This window comes from Ips typographus, linkage group LG7, assembly GCF_016097725.1.
Source record: "Ips typographus isolate SLU linkage group LG7, UJ_Ityp_2.0, whole genome shotgun sequence".
NCBI classification, from domain to species: Eukaryota; Metazoa; Arthropoda; class Insecta; order Coleoptera; family Curculionidae; genus Ips; species Ips typographus.
In genome coordinates, this window is record NC_138428.1 from 3,348,377 (window position 1) to 3,368,517 (window position 20,141).

Consider the following 20,141-nt stretch of genomic DNA (forward strand, 5'->3'; position numbering starts at 1 on the left):
AGTAGGAATTCTGAGGATCACCACGGTGACAGATATTCGTCAACGGTTCTCGTCATTAAGTTTTGTATCAAATTTCAGAGCACTTCCCATTTAAATACGTCCAATTTGGCCCCACCCTGTATATGTACATTGTGATTTATCCAAGCAGCAGCAAAAGTTTAATTTAGAAAAAAAACTGTATTAAGTACAACCTGGTGTCCCTATTTCTTATAAAAAAACTGTCAATTTGCCTCATTTACTGGTTTCTCATCATTGCTATTGGCTTTTTAGCAACTTTAGGAGCATAACAGAATTTTCCAACGGTTTCAACCTTTAACATGCAACTGGTTGCTTTCAAAAAGATGACTAAACAGGAGAGTTGACCTTGCTAATAAACCGCACTAAGACATGTTCAAAGAGAAAGCTTCTACTAGCCTTAATATTACTGCGATATTACATTCCTTTGCACTGTTGATCACGACTCGCCCAATGTTAGTGTATATCGAATTTATCAACCTAAATTAAAATGTCTAGCACAAAAAGAAGTGAAATAAAACAGGAGGTAAGTTTTGACTGTTATATCCTACACCACTTACTTATAGCCTTTATGTATACAGATAGCCTACGCAGAAAACCTGTGCAAAGAACTGAAAAATCAAATAGTAGAACTGGAAGGCAAACTGGAACAAGGAAACACAAGACTACAAACACCAGCCAGTAAACAGGCTATGACAAATGAATTGAAAGAAGTCCGGAAATTGTTGAAAAAGTACACGGACCAGATCGACCATTTGAAAACCCACGATTCGTTAGCTGTTAAAGTTGTAATGGCTCTCAGCCTTGTAGTTTTTGTAGTGTGGATGTTGGTGGTGTTGACTAATAATAATTGGAATCAAAATAGTAAATTTGAGAGTGCAATTCATGACAATATACACAGCGATCTGTATCCCAAGTGAAAGTCTTGTGTTATTCACTAAAATTTGATTGTCAGTGAGAAAAATGGTGTCAAAACTGCCAGAAACACAGTATTGGTAATTTACCAGTAATGTACGTACTAGTAATTTACCGGTCTTATAAAGTAAAATATTTACTTTGCCGGTAATTTATAATCAGCAGTAATTTTATATAAGTGTGCTAAAAAAATGCATACGTGAGCTAAGTTGAATCCAATAAGAAATTTGAAATAAACATTTGCAGAATTTGCAACACTACTACTATGTCACAGCTCTGATATAATGTAAAAGGGATATTTTGTACTCTATATTGGGAAGAAGAGCATATAAGTTTTAATTATCACCAAAATACAACAGAACTCTTCAAACGGACTTCCAAAAATACTGTAATTTACAATTTTGATATTATTTATGTCTTCCATAGAATCCTAACAGTTAACCGATTAGATATCTAAACTTGAATTTTTGCAGCGTAAACTTCCAGTTGCATCATTTAATTTAATACTTTGTTATCAAAAAATTCTGCGGTTTCTCATGGAATATGGAATCAAATTAAGTCAAATTGCCTTATCCGGTACTAGTCATTCAGGATGTTTATTCTGAATGATTTGGTTTACCTTGTTTAGCAAAAGTATACAAAAGAACTGAAATTCAGAGTTTTTGACTGTAAGAGCATCAATTTGAAGTTTTGATGAGAAATCTGATTCGTTTTAATTATGACGTTTATTCGAAAAAACTATCAAAACAATTAGAAAATTTAGTTTTACGAAACTTATCAAGTTTAATCACTTTAATCCTTGCTGCAATGTTTCCCAGCTTAACTTATCAGTGAAACATAATTCTGTACATGTAGAATATTTAAGTTTCTAAGTTAGGTACTTTAAAATAATTATTGTTCGTTAAAAATGGACGATTTTTTTAAGTCCTTTGTTGATTATATCCCTATCTAGTAATGTTGATAACAACTAGTCGTTTTAATTACTTTTTAGCTTGATAATTGTGGTTCTAAATGGTAAATTTTCAAGATTTGAAAACATGCTGAAAAGTCTCACTTTTCTAATCATTAATTTAATAATTAACATTGTTGACTTTCGGACAAAGACAAATTATAATGATAAAAGTCTAATTATTCGCTTATTTCTTTTTTTTCTGCAATTAGAGAATAAATTAAACTTTTCTAGAAAGTTTGTTTGATATTTTACCTCTCAAACAATACAATCGTGGCAACAGTATGCAATATTGCACCTAATAAAAGTAAAGATAAAGTAGTAAACGTCACAGTAATACTAAAAACTGATTAACCTGTGAGTCCCTGAAAACAGTTTCATCCTTCTGTATTTTCGTTTTCTTGACAAAATTCAGCAAAAGTCTTAAAGGGAAAATTGTAGGTAATTTAAGTGTCTATTTTCAAACATTTTATATTAAAACTGTTATTGTCATAAAAATATGTAGTATGTATATAAATTTAAAATGGAAGTCTTCCACATAAGTATCTCACAACTTACAAAAAAATGTTATGTACAAGTAATTCAGGTAAAAAATAAGCAGTCGATTTAAGCTTTTTCCAGTAGAACTTCCTCTTCAGCCACCTTCTCCCCATTTACTTTAATAGTGTCCATTTCCACTGCCTGTTTCTCCGGACTTTCTCCTTTAAGAAGAAGCTGAATTTCCTCCAAACTTTTGCCTTTGGTTTCGGGCACCACAAATATAATGAAAATCAATCCCAGGATTGAACAGAAAGTGAACCCGTAAAAGGCCATGTGCAATCCGTAGTGGTCTTTCATCACTTGAAGAAACTTGGAAGCAATGGTGGCTACTATACTGAAGTAGACATCAGCCAGGCATAAAGCGTAAGCCTTTACACTGGTGGGGAATAATTCTCCCAACAAGCATATTGGGATGCTTTGCATCCCAATACTGAAGAATATCACCAGCATTATTAAACTGGCTATAGGAATGTACTCCAAATTGGAGGTGTCAATAGTAGTCTTCTTTTCAATGTAAAAGTAGGTTGCTTCAATAAACAATGCCACAATGGAACCAGATATGGAAATGAGCAGTAATGGCTTTCTACCTGCTTTGTCCACAATACTGGACGATACTATGGTCATGACCAACATCACAGAAAAGTAAATAATCGCGGCTAACTTGGGAGACACTTGACTTCCGGCTTGTGAGAAAATCACTTGGGCATAGAAGGTAATAGCCGTGTTACCGCTGAACTGCTGGAAACCTCTTAAACCAGCAACAATTATCACAGCCTTCCTATTACTGGGTATGGTGAATAAATCCAGAAACTTTCCTCTCACTTTGCTCGTAGTCTGAATAGATTGACGCATTCTTACTATATCAGCTTCAATTTCAGCTCCAGGTCCTCGCAGTCTCCTCAAACTCTCACGAGCCTTGTCAGTTTTATCTTTCATTAAAAGGTAGTAAGGACTTTCTGGCATTGAAATGAAGGTGGCTACGGTGATGATGCTTAAGGTGGAGGATATCAAGGCGGTCGTGGTGATGCTCAAGAAGGATCCGATAAGATTGATGAGCAAGAAGCCTAAAATCCAACTCACAGAACAGCACGAACCTAGTAAACCTCTTCGATGTGGTGTGGCTATTTCTCCTATGTACATTGGTACAACAGTGAAGGTTATTCCGTCTGCCACACCAGCAATAAATCTAAAAAATTTAAAAAATATATTGTTGAGTTTTATCACTAAATTAACCATTAACTGACCTTGCTATGTATAAATATATCACAGTTTTAGCAAAGGCCACCATCATCCAAGCAAGGAAAAAAGGCAACGAGGTGAATATTATTGTTTTCTTCCTGCCGAAGTAGTCGACAATGTTGGCGGCAGTTAGAGCACCTACCACCGCCCCCAATAAGGGCATAACCGCCATAAGAGCACCCTGGTCACTTGTGATGCACAGTGTGGAGTTGGGGTTGTTTTCGATTTGAGGCAGTGAAGGAGATGGCCACCCATAGTGCATTCCATCAGTTACGATAGCCAAATTACCTGCAAGTGAAAAGTTTTACCAGTAAAATCAGTATAATTTAAATATGAAAATAGCAAGGATTTTCAAAAATTCTTTCAAATGTTAGTTTCAAGTTTGAATCCTAACTTTTTGGAACAGTTTAGTTTAGTGAAATATGCTAATTTTCTTAAACACGCACCTTAAACGAACTGTAGTATTTCAACTTGAATTAAAGAAAATCTTGTTGCAATTGCCGCTTTCTCATGGAAAATTTAAATGACTTTGTCCCACAACCGCTTATTTAACATTGCATATTAAAATCTGAATTGGATTAACAAGACTTAAGTAGTATGCGGGTACTATTATGGTATTTGAGCTATCAGTTTAATTCATTTCCTTATAAAAATGATTACGATATCGAGTTAGGATTAACAATTATTTATTCATGCATACATTAATATAGTATACAAGTTGGTTTCTTAATGCAGCGCTGCCTGCTTTGCGCAGCACTAATAGTTGTGAAATTGGGTCAAGAGGGTGGATTTTTCAGTAAAAAACAAAAACTTACCGGACGCCGCGGCATAGTATTGCAAATTTGAGCCACCCGTCATTTTGACAGGTACCAATTCGAGTTCACAGCAATCGTAGAACACCTTTGTCTTTTGTACCTCGACACGCAGCCACCTATCTACATGTTGGACCAGCCAGCTGACTATTGGCAGGCCCCGGTAGTACTAGCCTGAAAATAAAACACCTTATAATTTCAAGGACGTCGTACCGTCAGTACGAGAGACTGGTGTATACCGAGTGTCTCGGTTTTACGTTTTTAGTACAAAAGATTCAGCAAAGACGGACAGGTAGTAATTGCCCTCAGTCAGACCTTATAACAGTAAAAACAAGTTTCGTATAAACACCCCAATTCGTTTAACTTAACAGACAAAAATTGATGTGAAACAAAGACAATCGGTAAAACATATTGTTAGTTTCCTGATTACCATAACACACACGTGGTACAATTCCATTGCAAAAGATTCTGAAAAAAACTTTTGTCTCAATAAAAATTATATGACTGATGAAAATCAGTTATTGGGTGATTATCGCAAGGATTTCCTTATCACTAATCGAGACGATTATGATTGTAAAAGTAAACAATATACTTACCAAGCAACTAATTAAAATGTTATCGAACTTAAGGAAACAATGCAAAATCGACTTTTGGCACATCAAACGCACTTTAACCATCAGCACTTTGTTTCAGTTTGGCGCCCGTTTATCAACTGGGAAAAAACGTTATGCTGACGACATTGGCACTGGTTCAAAATAAAACACACCCATGCCAGACGAAAACAACGACTTCAGGAATCGCATATTCTGTCCTAGACCTTCCAGGAATAATCGATTTAACCGGGTATTTTTCCATTCCGCGTCGTTTCAGTTTGTTAAATGGTGATTTATTGACGGTGGTTTTGAATAATGTTATCATGTGAAAATAATCAGAAAAGTTACATAATAATAACGCACAGTTCCGCATATAGTATGTTTACTATTAAAGGAAGCTGAGTCATTGTAATTTGTATGGAGAATACAGGGTGTCCCTCTATAGAGTTAAAGAAAATGATACTGCAAAATTGGAGACTATTTTCTCGTGCACTATTCAACGAGGTAATTCAATTTGAGTAGAACTTGATTACTACAAATCGTACTTTTTTACATTATCACAATTTTATATTTCTGGTTTTCAGAACTCAACCTCAAATCACCAACTTGGATTTTTTTATGAACACCATTTTGAGTTTTGACACTTCTGTCTGTTTATGATGATGAAATGACTTTTTTGGCAACAATACTGGTCATGTTCCAAAAATAGTCTTCTTCTTATTCATATTTAAGATCTCGCGATCTGTTAATTTTGCAGGTTCCTCTGGATCAGTTCTTGGGAGGTGGACTGCCAGCTGTCCTTCCATCTCTTAGGTGGTCTTCCGGGTGCTCTTTTCCCTATTGGGTTCCCTTCAAGTGCGATGCATGGCAGTCTTCCCTCTTCCATTCTTCTCACGTGAGCGTACCAATATCTTTTTCTTTGTCTCCCCCATCTTACGATGTCTTGAACCCCACATTGTTCCCTAATGTCAATGTGTGTTTTTCCCATTATAGTCCTGAGCGTTTTCATTTCAGCTACTCGAAGCATTCTTTTCGTTTTGTTGGTTTCTTCTGTGGTTTCTATTCCGTATGTCATGACTGGCCTTATTCAAGTCTTATAGATCCTTGCTATCCTTTTGCTGAACTACCAGCTTAAATCTTACGGGATCTTTAGCAAAGGTTATGCTTTTCGTTTTTTCTATAGATATGGTCATGTTCATCACTTGGCTGACCTGGCAGAATTTGTGTAGTTGTCTCTGCAGATCGTCCTCCATTTCCGCGAAAATAGCTGCATCATCAGCGTAGCTTAGCATGCTGATTCTTTTATTCTGTCCCATTCGGTATCTCATATTTAGTGATGATACTTCCTCTGTAATTCTGTTCATTAAGAAATTGAACAGAAATGGGCCAAGGCTGTCACCTTGTCTGATGCCTCCTGTTGTCGGTATCTCTTCTGTCTAAGTGTCTCCTACTTTACTTTAGTCATGTTGTTGATCTTAAATAGCCTCTTTTTTGTTATTTGTAGAACACAGTTAGTGAAGAATCTGGACTATCACTTAACCTAAGCAAAAAAGAGAGAATACAAGTACCTAGGCACAACCATTAATGAAAATATCTTCCAAAAAGTACGAACCAGAATGGAATAGGCCAGAAGCACATTTGTATAAGAAACAACAGAATAACTCTAAATTTTCTCTTCATCCCCAAAGTTGTATGGTTTTGCCACTGCTTTTTTTATTTCCTATTAACAACTTTGATCATACTTTCTGTCTTTGTTCTCATTAATTACTTTAAATGCCGTTAATGTTCAATATGTCACGTGTTGCACAATTTCCTTTCTAAAAACTACCTAATTACAATCCTGCAAACTGGCAGAAGCAGAAACTCACTTATGGGCTTCATCTATTATGGCCTAGGACACCTGATAACTGTCTTTTTCGTAGACTTTACACTCACTTGAGAAAAATCGTTAACTCTCGTTCATAAAACTCTTCAAGTAGTTGATAATCCAGTACATGAGTTGGAGGAAGTCCTCGTTGGAGCGTTGACTCACATTTTTCTTATCTGATAACCGAAAAAATTACTTTTTATAAGGTTTCCTGGAAGTGTAATTGTCTTATTACCCACATAATCTCGGTGAACTGAATAGAACTAGTTTGTCCTGCTGGAGCAGATATTTTCTGCATCCAGAGTCGTAGTTCACAGGTCTGTTTTAGGACCTCATTTAAATTGAACCAATCATTTAATTAGAACAGACCACAAATTGAACTTAGAACAAAATGCTCCTAAATTTATTTCTGTTTTAAAATCTGGAAAAATTGATAGAATGGTTTGAAATATCATAATATGGAAATAAAAAATTGCATCCATGTTTTACTATAATACAGACCACTACAAATTAAATTTTGAAAATTATATTTCCAAGGATTCATTTGCAAACTTTATTGTATTTGAATAAGGAAGAGACTACTCCAGGTAGTATATTTACTTTACCTAAAATAAAGTTCGAAAGAGTTAGACTAGAGAACAATAAAACTATTTAAAGTATTGTAACAGCTAATCTAGTCCAGTAAGTATTTAACAGTACTCACTTTGTTTAGGGGGTACTAAGTACGGTACTAATTTTAAGTACTTTTCTAAAGTGGTTTGTGTTTTGTGACTTAATTATCCAGGCATCATTACTTTTCTCCAATTTAATTAATTCTTCAATCAAAGTAGTATTTTTTTACGTTATCTGCCTTTTATCTTAATGAATTTAGTAAAGTAAACATTTCAATCGGTTTCAATACAGTATTTACCCAGTATAAATCCACCTACATGTCGAGATTATTAAGTTTGAATCAAATACAATAACCACTTAAAAACATGTTTACTTTGACAGTTAACTCATAATTTACTCAGTTCAGTGTGCCAAAACCGCAATAAAAGCAAATAATTTCTGGACAAGGGCACTAAAATAAAATGATGACGCTCGCCCAGTATAAAACATGTTGATTTTTTCCCAACAGTTGGCCAACCCGTTTTTTGGCTTCAGCACAACATCGTCACTGATTGAGTCAGTAATGAGGTTGAAAAATGCTTGTTTCAATCTTCTTATACTGTTTACACCAGTCGAGTATCTATTATTCACCGGTATGTGTACTTCCCAATGTTTGTCAAACTAACAAAGTGTCTCTGTTTATAGTTCAATGGATAAGATTTTTTTAAGTCAACGTACAGACATATAAATCAAACATCCCCTTTGATCGGCCTTCAAAGGCTAAAGGTTAACACAAAGAAACTAAAAATATGCGAAGCTGGATACGAGCCAAATGCAAAATTTCACGGGGTCACGAATGCTCCAGGTGTTCGGAAATTTAAACTTTATTTTAGGAGCCAAAAAGGAAACAAGTTGTTTTATTTCATTTTTTTTGGATCGTTTTCATTATGCATTGCATGCTTCTTTTCCAACTAGCTGGTTTCTTTCATCTGATCACCAAGGTTTAGGTATTTATTAGTTTCATTCACAGAATACTTACTTCCTTTAAATCACTAGTGAAATAAACCTTTGCTACTACATCAATTCCCTGAAGATTTTCATGAGTTTTTGAATGTTATCTTGTAGTTTTTGCTATTTATTTACTTTCTTTATAGTAGTATTCTTATTTAGTATTTTCTATTCTTTGTTACGATTATTCTCATTTTCTTATGCATACATCCTCATTGTATTTACCTCTATGACATTATCAACATTGTCCTCAAAAGGTCCTCTGAAGCTTTACAGAGTCGTGGAAGAATTTACCCATTTCGGAACACATTGCAATTTTGAAAGATAGAAGATGGATTCTGAAATGTATTACCAAACCCTGATACTGTAAGTCAAATTTGAGACATTCTGTATAATTATTAATATATTCTCATATTGGAATAATTTCATGGTTTATATTATACATATATTATGTATATCGTTTTGTTATTGTACTATTTTAAGGGTTATTATCGCAATTTCAAAGTCGAAAATGTCAATTTGTTTAATAATATTTAATGTACAGATAACGAATATCAAAATAGTCTAGAACTCATCTTCAGATTGAAAGTCAAATTTCCAAACTTCAAACTGAACATTGATAGGGAAAACCATTTAATATAATATTCATAACGATGGAACTTTCTTGTGTAGTGTTTGTATTTTTGATACTACGTCAAATTCAAGACGTATTGTATTTATCATGTTAATCGTATACTGTTGGCTGCAAAGTTGACTAAAAGCAGATTAGAGTCTTGTTTATTGAGTAGTCCTAAAAAACTTCTATTTTTGAAAAAGTGACATACAAACTCAAAATTTGATTACCAAACTTTGGAATGTAATTACTAATTAAAGTTACAGGTGCTTATCTTTAATTTGAATAATTCTAGCATGAAAATTTAACTGAAACCTTAGATATAACCTACCAAGTTCCTGTTTTTGAGTTACTATTTAGGTGGACAATTGACAAAGTATAAATTTGATTATAAAAATCAATTTCTAGGTTGCAAAACGCCACAAAAACGTTTTTTTACTTTACTTTCACAATTTTCAAATAGAAAATTGACTTGCCAACCCCATATATGATTTTTAAATTTTGTTTTTTTTTTGTTTCACTTTTAACTGGAAAATTAATGTAGTACAAACTTTCTAATTTTCCTAAGTTTGGACAGAGAATAACATAAGACAAAGATGTTTTCTCAGTTTGTAGTTTTTGAGAAAAAAAACATGCATTAGCATATTGCTATCTCAGAAAGTTATAGTAGATAGAGCTTTAGTTAGTTAGAGCATATAAAAATTTTTGGCATAAAATATTCCGGAATCTAATTGATACAAATCTGACTCAATTAAACTTTTTTCAAGTTTTTAGATTAGTTTAACTTTATAGCTGACAAACTGTCCTAATTTGCCAACTTGTTCCAATTTAGCTATCATCTAATTTTAAAATAGTAATAGTATTCTAGCTAGAAAATATTTCCTGGCTAAGAATTTAGTTTAATGTACCCTGGATTGTCTGTACTGTACGTATTAAATCTATTCTTGCCATACAACCGAGCAATTATTACTATTGCTTCGCCATATATTTAAGCATCAGCTGATGTGTATTTATATTCACTTGAGCTTGAACAGTTGAGCAGATAAGACGCTAATGAAGTGTATTTTGTTGTAAAATTTTTGATTTTTCTTTCGTTTCGGTTATGAGTTCGTGTGCCTGAAAACAATTTGGACTAAAAACATCCAAAAATGACGATCATCACTGGATCGACGCAGAAAATTCAGCAAGGCAGTGCGGTTTTTCAGTACCTGGCTGCCATAACAGGTAAAGTGTTCAATATTTAATAAAAAAAAGCATTTATTAACAAATTGACACATAAATCTTTCTTAATTTATAAAATGGGAAGTATCACTAATAACCTTTGCACATTGTAAGTAATTGATACAATTCAATCAATTAAAATCTAATCCGAAACAGATGCGGTAAATTGATCTGTTTCTTCGCAGAAACGACCTCGTGAATTTAGAGAAAATGTTTATTTATTTTCTGGAACAGGCGGATTTGGTCTGAAGTGTATTAATAGCTAGAAAGTTTGCCACAAGCAAACTTAACGTAATTAATTTGAGGAAAATTTGCTGGGGTAATTGCACGAGTGCATAAAAATTATCGATAATTTTGCATGAAAACTTGTTATCTCTTAACTGAATGAGTTTATTTGGGGATATATAATATTTCCCGAATAAAGAAAATACGTACAGTGCAATTATCGAAATGCAATTATCGCTGTCATTCTGGTGAAAATGCAGTGCTCCTATGGGACATTTAACACATGAGGGAAATATTCGGAAACATTTCCTGAAAGAACCGTCAAGCGAACGTAGGTAACACAAAGTGATTTCAACAAAATTACACCAAAATGTTTTGGTTTCTGAAGAAAGTTTCTGTTTTAGTTTCTGAAGCAGAAAATATCAGAACATAATGGAAAACGAGAAAGGGTAATAAATATAAAAATTCTCTAGTTCGTCAAATTATCAAGTGAATTTTCATATCTGAAATGTAAGTTTGTTCTGATTATCAACTTTTTAAGTCATCTCTCGGTTTCAAATGTCAAAGCATGAATAATGCCTTGTTGATCAAGTTTTTACGATAATTTTCCAGCTTGAAACCAAAAAATGTGAAAATTCTCTATTTGGTCAAATTATCAAATTTTTAAACAACTTAATTTCATGCATTGTTTTTGTAACAAGGGCTGAAAGAAGAAGATTACGCCCGCAAACAATGTTTCACTCTTATTCGGTCAAGGGTATGTATAGTCCTTCTTTCGGCCCTGATACGTACAACGTTTTACGCACAAATGATCTTTTAGAACTAGATGTAAAAACTCAACAATGTTTACACTAAAAATTACTGAAACTCTTCTCATCTTCTTCTTAAACAAATGTTTCTAACACAAATTAATTTCAGGAAACCTAAATGCTATCACAAGCGGGATGCACTACGGTTGGCCCTCACCATCCCTTCCCAAACTGTTGGACAACTCCTCCAGCATCGAAGTGAGCAACGATGAAGGTTCCTGGATGGCCGTCATGCCCTTGATAGGAGCCCTTTTGGGTTCTCTTATAGTCGGAACCACTGTGGATATTTTCGGCAGGAAACGCACTATTCTTATATCATCTTTACCATACTTTGCCGCTTGGATTATGGTGGCTTTTGCACCTTCAGTCACCGTTATTTACGTGGCCAGATTTATAGCGGGGGTGGCAGATGGGTGGGTGTTTACCGCCCTTCCCATGTATATTGGTGAAATTTCAGACCCGAAAATAAGGGGTTTGTTGGGCTCTAGCGTGAGTGTGAACTGGATTTTTGGTATTACTTTAATCAACATTGTGGGTGCCTACTTGAGTATAACAATAACAGCCTTGGTGAGCAGTTGTCTGCCTTTAGTCACCATGGTGACTTTTGCCTTTATGCCAGAGTCACCCTACTATTTACTAATGCGCGGTAGTACTGAGGAGGCTAAAAAAAGTTTGCAGAAACTGAGGGGATTGCACGATGTGGATAGTGAACTGTCTAGAGTAGATTTTGCTGTTAAGGCTCGCAATAAGGAATCGGGAAAATTTCTAGACTTGTTCACTGTAAAGGTGAACAGGAAGGCTGTGATTATTATGATGGTGTTGAGAGGTGCTCAACAGTTGAGTGGAACCACTGCAGTCACTTTTTATGCTCAACCAATCTTCATTGAAGCTGGTGATCACATTTCGTCTCACTTGGCTTCTATAATCTACTTTTCAGTTCAGTTGAGTTTATCTTGCTTCAGTTCTTCTATAGTGGATAGAGCAGGTCGTAGGCCTTTATTAATCACCTCCATAACTGGTTCTGCAGTTTTCCTCTTTTTGGAGGGAGTATACTTTTACATTAAATCCTGCACCAACCTGGACATTACAGCTTACAGTATTGTCCCAGTTGTGGGACTAATTGGTTTTGTGATAGTCTTCTCACTAGGAATGCAAACCATCCCAATATTAATGCTAGGGGAGTTGTTTTCTCCTAGTGTAAAGGCTTTTGCTTTGTGTCTTGCCGATATCTACTTTTCCGTTATAGCTACTGTGGTATCAAAATTCTTTCAGATAATGAAAGACTCCTTCGGAATGTATACGCCATTTTTTGCATTTTCTCTTAGTTGTTTAATAGGTTTAGTTTTAATTGTTATCTTCGTACCTGAAACTAAAGGTAAAACTCTTGAGGATATCCAAACGCAATTAAAAGGTGATGAACAAAGAGATGAGGATGTATCTTGCAATAGTACTTAAATTGTTTATACGTTAAATAACTCCGTTTTAAGGAGTTCACTTAAAGGCTGATGTATTATTATTAGATTAATTTTTTGTATGTGTCAGACTTAATAGTAATTACAGTATTTTTTTGCACAAAGTAGTCTGTTTACTCCTCTTCAATCACCAAGTAGGCTAAACAGACATTTTCCTTAATAAATTTGGCTCAATTTAAAAGTTCTAATTTTAAACCAAAATATTTTGGTAAATCCCACGTTCGTGGGTCTTTGGCTTGTGCCGGTCTAATTTATGTCCGTACATTTTAGCAAATCACGTTTCTAGTTTATGCAAAGCTTTTGATTGGAAATATTTATTAGTAAAGACCTAGAAACAACCTCTAAGAGACTAAATTTGATGCAAAGCCCATGTTTTTGAGAATCCTATATTTAAAGATGAAATGTTAGGAGTGATCTGTTTCCAATTGCAGTTTGATGTAAGAGTTTGGTTACTATGGTCAGAAAGATACAGGGTGACCAGTTCACGTAGCAGGTTATTAAGAACTGTATCAGAACTCTAAAATTAGTTTCATAGTAATTCATATTTATAGTTGTTGTGTCCTGCTAGTCAATTAACTGAGCAGCTTACAGCTTGCTGCTTTTTGTTATCCAATTCAGTACACAGAAGCAGTATATTTTGGTCACCAAGTTGTCGGTGTTCGTTATCAAAACTTCTTTTGTGAATAATGCATAATTACTTTGTTTATCTTCCATTGTTAACTAAAAATAACATGGAAAAGTAAATGTCAGATCGTTATGGAGCAAATCATTAAAATTAACGAAAAAAACCCTGGATATCGGATTGGCATTTGCACCATTAGAGTATTATGATTTGCAGATGATTCCATCCTCATAGCAAAGACCAGAAAGACCTACCATAAGCTGAGGATTTACAAAACATGCGTAAGACCTATTTTAAAGTACGCCACAGGAATCAGAGTTGACTGAGAACGACCAAAAAGAACTATCAAGATTGAACCTTCAAGAATAGAATAAGAAGCCAGGATATCACAGAAGAACTAGAAATACAGAATGTGTTAAGAGAGAACAGGCAAGAAGTGTTGGAAAGACTTTGAAAAGGATGACAGATGGAAGATGGACAAATTGGGCAGTGTGGCAAAAACCAAACTTACTAGACCGGTAGACTACCCAGGAGATGGCACAGGAAGAGCTCTAAAGAAACTCCTATTTTAAGAAGAAAAAGACAATTGTCATGTGTCCAATTCTTCTTAGTACTTCTTCATTTGTGACTCATCAGTCCAAGGAATTTTAAGTATGCGTCTGTAGAGTCACAGTCTTTTTACAGACTGCGCTTTTAACGTTCAAGTTTCTACCCCATATTATAATAGCTGAGACCATTCTAGAAACTTTATTCGAATGGACAATCTTAATTTTCTATTTGTGGACATTGACCAGTACTTTCCAAGTTTTTTCCGGGTTATTCCTATTCTAATCTTTGTCTCCCCATCTTGCTTCAATTAGGAATTTATGGTTGCTCTCAAGTATTTGCATTTGTCAACCCTCTCCAACTGCTTATATCTTTCAGTGTAAGTTGCATGTTGTAAATTTTAGTTTTTGAGATGACCATGTATTTGGTTTTACTTTTGATAATTGCTAGTCTTGCAGGCCTTTTATAGTCTCTGTCATTATTGCTGTATCGTCTGCAAATCTTATGTCAATTATGATGGTCCCTCTAATGCTCACACCTTCCGTTCTTGCCTTTAGTGCATAATAAGGGCAAGCGATTTTCCAAAACGATAAATAGATATATCGATAAATTTTATGATACACCCAAACACACACTATTAATGATAGAAATACTACATTAGGAAACAGAAGAAGGTATATGAAGATTGCACAAAAACAAGACTGTGAAGAAATTTATATTTTACCCTGCTAAACACTGACGACGGTCTTGGAAAAGCTAAATTTTCCTCTCTTGGTGCATCAGCACCACATCAGCAGGATTCTACCCTCATAACTGCAGAAACCACATAATATTCTGGTGACAAAGCTTGAAAATCCACTGCGCTGCTTAAAATTTACATCAGTATCAATTTTCTCGACTGGTTGCAGTCTACTTGACACGCGACGTTTCGAAATATAATCGATCATCATCAGGAGCGTAAAAGTGTTTCTTTGTTGCAAAAACAAAATTGAAGCAACTGATGCAAGAAAAAAATCGACTCGTTACAGTGACAACATTCCTGCGTGGTGGAAAAAATGTAAATTTGCAGGACCGTATTGCAAGTGGTTATCTGGGCGCTTTGAGGTACTGGCAGGATGGGAATCACGCCCGACTGGGTATTCTTAGTATAATCGTATAATTAGTTCATGAGCGCCGTTAATACCTTTCAACTGCCTACATTTACACTGTAATAACAGTGATTGTAAATAAACCAAGTACGTTCCGTGTTATTGGAATGCCTAAGCGCTACCGCTCACCGCAAGTTCTTCGGTTTCGTTCATTAAACCGCCAGTCTTTAACCTTATTCATTCGGAACCACCTCGTTCAGTACCTCGCGGATCGGTACTGCCTACGTGAATCAGACAAAGACGGCCAAAGTCCGAAGAAGTCGGCGGGTTTCACCAAGTGTTCAAGTGACCTGGGGGAAACTGTTGGGTTACCAATGACGACCGTGGCCAGAAGCAGAAGAGGAAAATGGGACGGTTGGGGAAAAGCGACGAAAATGCGGGTGTCGTACAAAATAATTGCGTGCAGTACACGAAACTGAAGGACGAGTACCAGTACCAATCGGGGGAGAGCAGCTGTGAAAGTGTCGATCGGGGAATGCCCAGTTTCGAAGGGTACTTGTCGTTCAATTGCAAACATTGCGGTCACTTGCAGATTCTTCAGGTAAATATATTACCGGTTTAACGTTCTCATTTCGCAGTAATAGTTTAATAGTTGTTTCTATCAATGCTGTAAATTTATATTACAATACTGGGAATCTGTGAAATTGATGCGGATATACGGATTAGGAATTTTAATGGTTGTTACTGCCCAGAATGGGTTTAATGAAAATTAACATTTAACTGTTAAAACCAGGAGACCGCACTGGTTGGCAACTTGCAGCTGGTAGAAATAATTTAAATCTGACAAAATATCTCTTATATCATTTTAATTATTTGTTCTGATTGCGGTTATAGTAGGCGCAATTAGCATTGGTTGCCCTACCACTTCTGCCTACTATACACACAAGACTGGATTATATAGGGTGTCCCGCGAGGTAAAGGACAAAATTTCACTAAGTACGTGTTCTTTAGGAGAATTCGAGTCAAAAATTTTCTAGGAACGTGTTTTAAAGCTTTACAGCTTGATGGAACAGATTTTTGACAGTTGACACTGTACTGACAGACTCTAATACTTAGCAACGGAGCCAAAATACTGTTCAAACAGTCATGGAGGTATAAAACACTGTTAAATTGTTATGCAATAGTTCTGCAGTGTTTCAAGTACCTAGCTTTACAGCTTCATGGAATCCATTGGTGTTCCTCGAAATAAACAGGAATCAACCAAATCGAATAATCGATCATTCTGCCATAATCAAAATATTTCGATTGTATCATTCATAATCGAGAGAGAGAGAGAGGGAGAGAGAGATACGGGAGGTACCTCAATTTTCCTTTAAAGTTATGAAAATCACAAATTGAAACCCGTGATGTTAATTAACTTTGCACCGTTCCTGACTGTGAAGGTTTTACTGTTTACGTTAACAAAAATTACTGCATATACAGACAAGCTTCTTATGTACCTTACCCGATATAGTTTACACATAAACACAGATGCCGCCGTTTCCGTTCACTATAATATGCATTTTCCCATCAGTTTCAGCTGTGACTCCCGTTTGTTTAGTGCTCCCACATTAAGTTTCAGGTAAATACGTATTATCTATGTAATAAATTGTCTATCTTTATAGTCCTAAACGGTGTCAAAACTACGAGAAGCAATGTTAATCTAATTTTGGTGTGAAGAAGGTGATAACATGGTGATTATTTCAAAAGTCTGCTCAGATTGTCATTAAGTATCATGACTAACCGCACCAATACGACTATAAAAAGTAAAATGTACTTTTAGTATTTAGTATCAGCTTTTGAATTCACCATGATATTAAAAACTCCAAATGAGAAGAGTTACTTTGTAGAAATAGGTAAACAGAGATGCAACATACAAATTACTTACTACCACACACTAGTGCAATGTAGCATTCAGTCTAGTTCTAAGGTACATAAATAGACTCAAAAACAGCATTTTTGTAAGTTAGAACATCTTCTTCTTAGAGTGCCTATCCGTTCCGGATGTTGCCTATCATGTTAGCTATTCGAACTTTGTTAACAGCAGATGAAGGACATCACCAGAGTCGATTTTGGCAATTTTGAGACGTAAGACAACAATTAGGCAGAAATTGGCCACAAACGAGTCCAATCTATAGTCTCAAGGGACATAAATAGACTCAAAACTTTGCACTTATACAAGGAATCATAAAAATCAACTCTTAATAGGCCAACTCAAATTAATAATCAGAATACCTTAATATAACCTTAGAAGAAAATTAATAGTTTTTGAGATATTGTGTTTGATAAACTTGTTTTTCTAGTATCACCGCTACAAAGTTGCATATTATCATAAAATTGTACACGTTACGTGGATAATCAAATAATTGATTGAGGAGCAAATAAATATTATTAACGACTTATCATTTCATTAATCAATTAAGGAAAAAACATGTGGTCTGGTTTATATTAACACTCTTACCTGAAATATACTATTAAATTAAAATCTGTAATCATTTCTAGGGAGCAGAGCTTGAAATGATCTTAGGAAAATCGTTGAAAATGGCCTTCAGGTCGAAGAAAACCAATCAGCAACAAAACACTACAGACGAACCCCATCAGGTATAATACAAACCTGAAAATCAATATAGAGTTAACATGACTCAATTTCAGAACAACATCCCACTGGTCAGTTATCCGAAACCGTTCCAGAACTCTTTGGACTGTTCTTCGATTGGTATTCCAGTTTTACCAGCGTCCGCCCCGCCCTCTCGCGGTGCTCTAAGTAGCGACGATTGCAACTCTCCAACCCAAATGAACCAGTTTAAACGACTGGTGGAAAAACCGTCTCTTATCAAGCGAATAGGTAAGAAAATAGTAGTCTCACATTGTTACCAATAATTTTACGCCAAAAATTCAAGTTTTTATAAAATTTGTGGAAGTGGTATCCTGAAAACCATACAAATCATACAAAATAACGTTGAAATATTCTGAAAGATGATTTTATGGATTAAAACACTGTTCTTAAGAAATTGGAATGAATGAAACTTTTAATTTGTTAGCATGTGCAGATCTGATTAGGGACATCATATACTGGGTGTCTTGACATTTATATTTCTTAGTTTTTCCAAGTGAAATTGCTGAATATAATTTGATATCTCCTTCTGTTTTTTCCACCTTTTTTAATTAAAATTTGATGTTATACGTTTGGTTGTATATTTTATAGTTTGAGAACCACTTGCAGTTACAGACAAAAATTGTGAAAATAAGTCTATTTCCACTGCTATTGTTGGTAAAACAAATCAGTTTTTGAGATCCAAACATTGATTGTACTGTTTCATGAATGATGATACCAAATATGGTGTCAAAATTTTGGGATACTACAGTCTACTTAATTCTAAAATTGTATTGAAATTTTTATTTTATTAGGTAAAGGATTTGTGGCTAATACAAGCGATGAGGAAGGTTACCCTTTGGTGAGTGAGGGCAGTTCTAGCGTTCCAGGTTAGTAAGATTGCTCTAACTGAAATTCTGTTAATGACAGTACAATAAATAATATACAAAAATAGACAACATAAAATACAATAAAACAAATGTGTCTAATCGCCAAAAACAAATGTGTCTAACGCCAAATAGTTAAAAACCAAAAAATGACAATTTTTCTACTTTAAAACAGCTTTTTTAGTATAAAAGTGTTTCTTAACGTTAGAACTGTGAAAAGACTGCTTAGTTTCTTTAAGAAACACTTCTACTAGGCATTTCAGAATTTCCAAATAGTTCAAATTCCATTGCCTGAATTGTTGCTTTTGATCTGCACTATCTTGATCATTCTCTTGAAACCTTAAATTGTTTTAACAATTTCTCCAAATTTCTGGGAATCTGTAGTTATGAGGAATTACCATCAAATTTTAATTTTATTAATAATCAAACAGGTAGTCAATCTAACATATCAGTATCCAATACACGATCTGACAACAGTGAAAGTGCTACCTTAAGGATAGGTGACCAACCTAAAGAAACCGACTTTCCTCAAGTTGGGCTGGAGAATTTAAGGTAATATCCAGTATATTGTTAAAAAATTCTGTTAATAAAAAACTAATTAATCACAGGAAAGCACCATGGTATCAGGAAGGAATACCCAGAGAAATAGCTTTGGAAATACTATCCCAAGAACCAATAGGTGCATTTATGGTGCGAAAAAGCACCACCAAAGCTGGATGTTTTGCGTTGAGCGTTCGAGTGCCCAAGAGTTTTCAACCTAGAGGCATTGCCCATTACTTGATCATGCACACGAACCGGGGATATCGAATAAAAGTAAGCAAAACCGTTTAATTCAATGTCTAGACTGACAACGTTTACTTGCAGGGCTTCACTAAAGATTTCCCCACAATGGCGTCACTAATCGCCCATCATTCGGTTATGCCCGAGTTGCTGCCTTGTCCCTTGTCCCTAAACAGATACCATCCGGTTTGTGTTATTTCAGACTGCAGACAAGATTTTGCAGATATTCAACCCGTATTTCCTGGTGGTTAGACTTCAATACGTACAGGGTAACTCAACTTATGAGACCCTGTAATAATTTATTGTTTATATTATAGCTGCTCAGGCTGTGGACTATAAATAATTTATAGTGATTAGAGTGTTTTCTTGAAAAATCGAACCTAAGACGACTAGTCTAGTTTGTAACTTTGTGGTGTAGTGTAAGTGTGCGATATTTTAGACCTGTTGCTTATTTTCGTGCATTATAATTATTATTCTAGTTATTAATTTATAATTTCTTGTATATAATACCTTTTATATCTGATTTCTGTGCAAGGTACATATCGACTGTTTTTTTTTTACTTCTGTACCGTTGTTTTTTTTTAATAGATTATGTTTACTAAAATGGCATTGCTTAAAGAATTAGAAAACTGGTTTTTCTCACTACTAATCTGTAAAACCATTCCAGTCACAGTAAACCAAAAGTTTTTCACGAATTCTCCAGCTCATAACGAATTG

General features: G+C 34.9%; 4 protein-coding genes across 5 annotated transcripts; 3 read left to right on the forward strand and 1 right to left on the reverse strand.

Moving 5' to 3' along the window:
• Nucleotides 1-188: 188 nt before the first annotated feature.
• Nucleotides 189-1,897, forward strand: LOC145731935 (uncharacterized). Its single transcript, XM_081983926.1, has 2 exons — nucleotides 189-541; nucleotides 597-1,897. The coding sequence occupies exons 1-2, from the start codon at nucleotides 506-508 to the stop codon at nucleotides 933-935; spliced, it is 375 nt and encodes a 124-aa protein (XP_081840052.1). The 5' UTR covers nucleotides 189-505; the 3' UTR covers nucleotides 936-1,897.
• Nucleotides 1,898-2,332: 435 nt separating this feature from the next.
• On the reverse strand, nucleotides 2,333-5,342 carry LOC145731927 (facilitated trehalose transporter Tret1-like). The gene is made up of 4 exons (XM_081983916.1): nucleotides 5,067-5,342; nucleotides 4,474-4,644; nucleotides 3,664-3,946; nucleotides 2,333-3,605 (listed from the first exon to the last, which is right to left on the reverse strand). The coding sequence occupies exons 2-4, from the start codon at nucleotides 4,514-4,516 to the stop codon at nucleotides 2,486-2,488; spliced, it is 1,446 nt and encodes a 481-aa protein (XP_081840042.1). The 5' UTR covers nucleotides 4,517-4,644; nucleotides 5,067-5,342; the 3' UTR covers nucleotides 2,333-2,485.
• Nucleotides 5,343-9,931: 4,589 nt separating this feature from the next.
• LOC145731928 (facilitated trehalose transporter Tret1-like) lies at nucleotides 9,932-12,973 on the forward strand. Its single transcript, XM_081983917.1, has 2 exons — nucleotides 9,932-10,366; nucleotides 11,507-12,973. Exons 1-2 carry the CDS (start codon nucleotides 10,291-10,293, stop codon nucleotides 12,850-12,852), a joined length of 1,422 nt encoding a protein of 473 aa, XP_081840043.1. The 5' UTR covers nucleotides 9,932-10,290; the 3' UTR covers nucleotides 12,853-12,973.
• A 1,732-nt stretch (nucleotides 12,974-14,705) lies between these two features.
• On the forward strand, nucleotides 14,706-19,960 carry LOC145731930 (EGFR adapter protein-like). Of its 2 annotated transcripts, XM_081983918.1 has the most exons (7): nucleotides 14,706-15,726; nucleotides 17,667-17,765; nucleotides 17,817-18,009; nucleotides 18,573-18,647; nucleotides 19,076-19,196; nucleotides 19,253-19,457; nucleotides 19,509-19,960. In XM_081983918.1, exons 1-7 carry the CDS (start codon nucleotides 15,532-15,534, stop codon nucleotides 19,674-19,676), a joined length of 1,056 nt encoding a protein of 351 aa, XP_081840044.1. In that variant the 5' UTR covers nucleotides 14,706-15,531; the 3' UTR covers nucleotides 19,677-19,960. The 2 variants fall into 2 exon arrangements, with proteins under 2 accessions (XP_081840044.1, XP_081840045.1); XM_081983919.1 differs by lacking the exon at nucleotides 18,573-18,647.
• Nucleotides 19,961-20,141: the final 181 nt, after the last annotated feature.

Bases quoted from the DNA above. Each gene is read 5' to 3' on its own strand.
- LOC145731930 (XM_081983918.1), top strand. From the start codon at position 15,532: ATGGGACGGTTGGGGAAAAGCGACGAAAATGCGGGTGTCGTACAAAAT. The intron at 15,727-17,666 runs GTAAATATATTA...AATCATTTCTAG, and splicing joins GTCACTTGCAGATTCTTCAG to GGAGCAGAGCTTGAAATGAT. The intron at 17,766-17,816 runs GTATAATACAAA...ACTCAATTTCAG, and splicing joins CTACAGACGAACCCCATCAG to AACAACATCCCACTGGTCAG.
- LOC145731927 (XM_081983916.1), bottom strand. From the start codon at position 4,516: ATGACGGGTGGCTCAAATTTGCAATACTATGCCGCGGCGTCCG. The intron at 3,947-4,473 runs GTAAGTTTTTGT...TTTCACTTGCAG, and splicing joins ATACTATGCCGCGGCGTCCG to GTAATTTGGCTATCGTAACT. The intron at 3,606-3,663 runs GTCAGTTAATGG...TAAATTTTTTAG, and splicing joins ATATATTTATACATAGCAAG to ATTTATTGCTGGTGTGGCAG.
- LOC145731935 (XM_081983926.1), top strand. From the start codon at position 506: ATGTCTAGCACAAAAAGAAGTGAAATAAAACAGGAG. The intron at 542-596 runs GTAAGTTTTGAC...TTATGTATACAG, and splicing joins GAAGTGAAATAAAACAGGAG to ATAGCCTACGCAGAAAACCT.
- LOC145731928 (XM_081983917.1), top strand. From the start codon at position 10,291: ATGACGATCATCACTGGATCGACGCAGAAAATTCAGCAAGGCAGTGCG. The intron at 10,367-11,506 runs GTAAAGTGTTCA...AATTAATTTCAG, and splicing joins GTACCTGGCTGCCATAACAG to GAAACCTAAATGCTATCACA.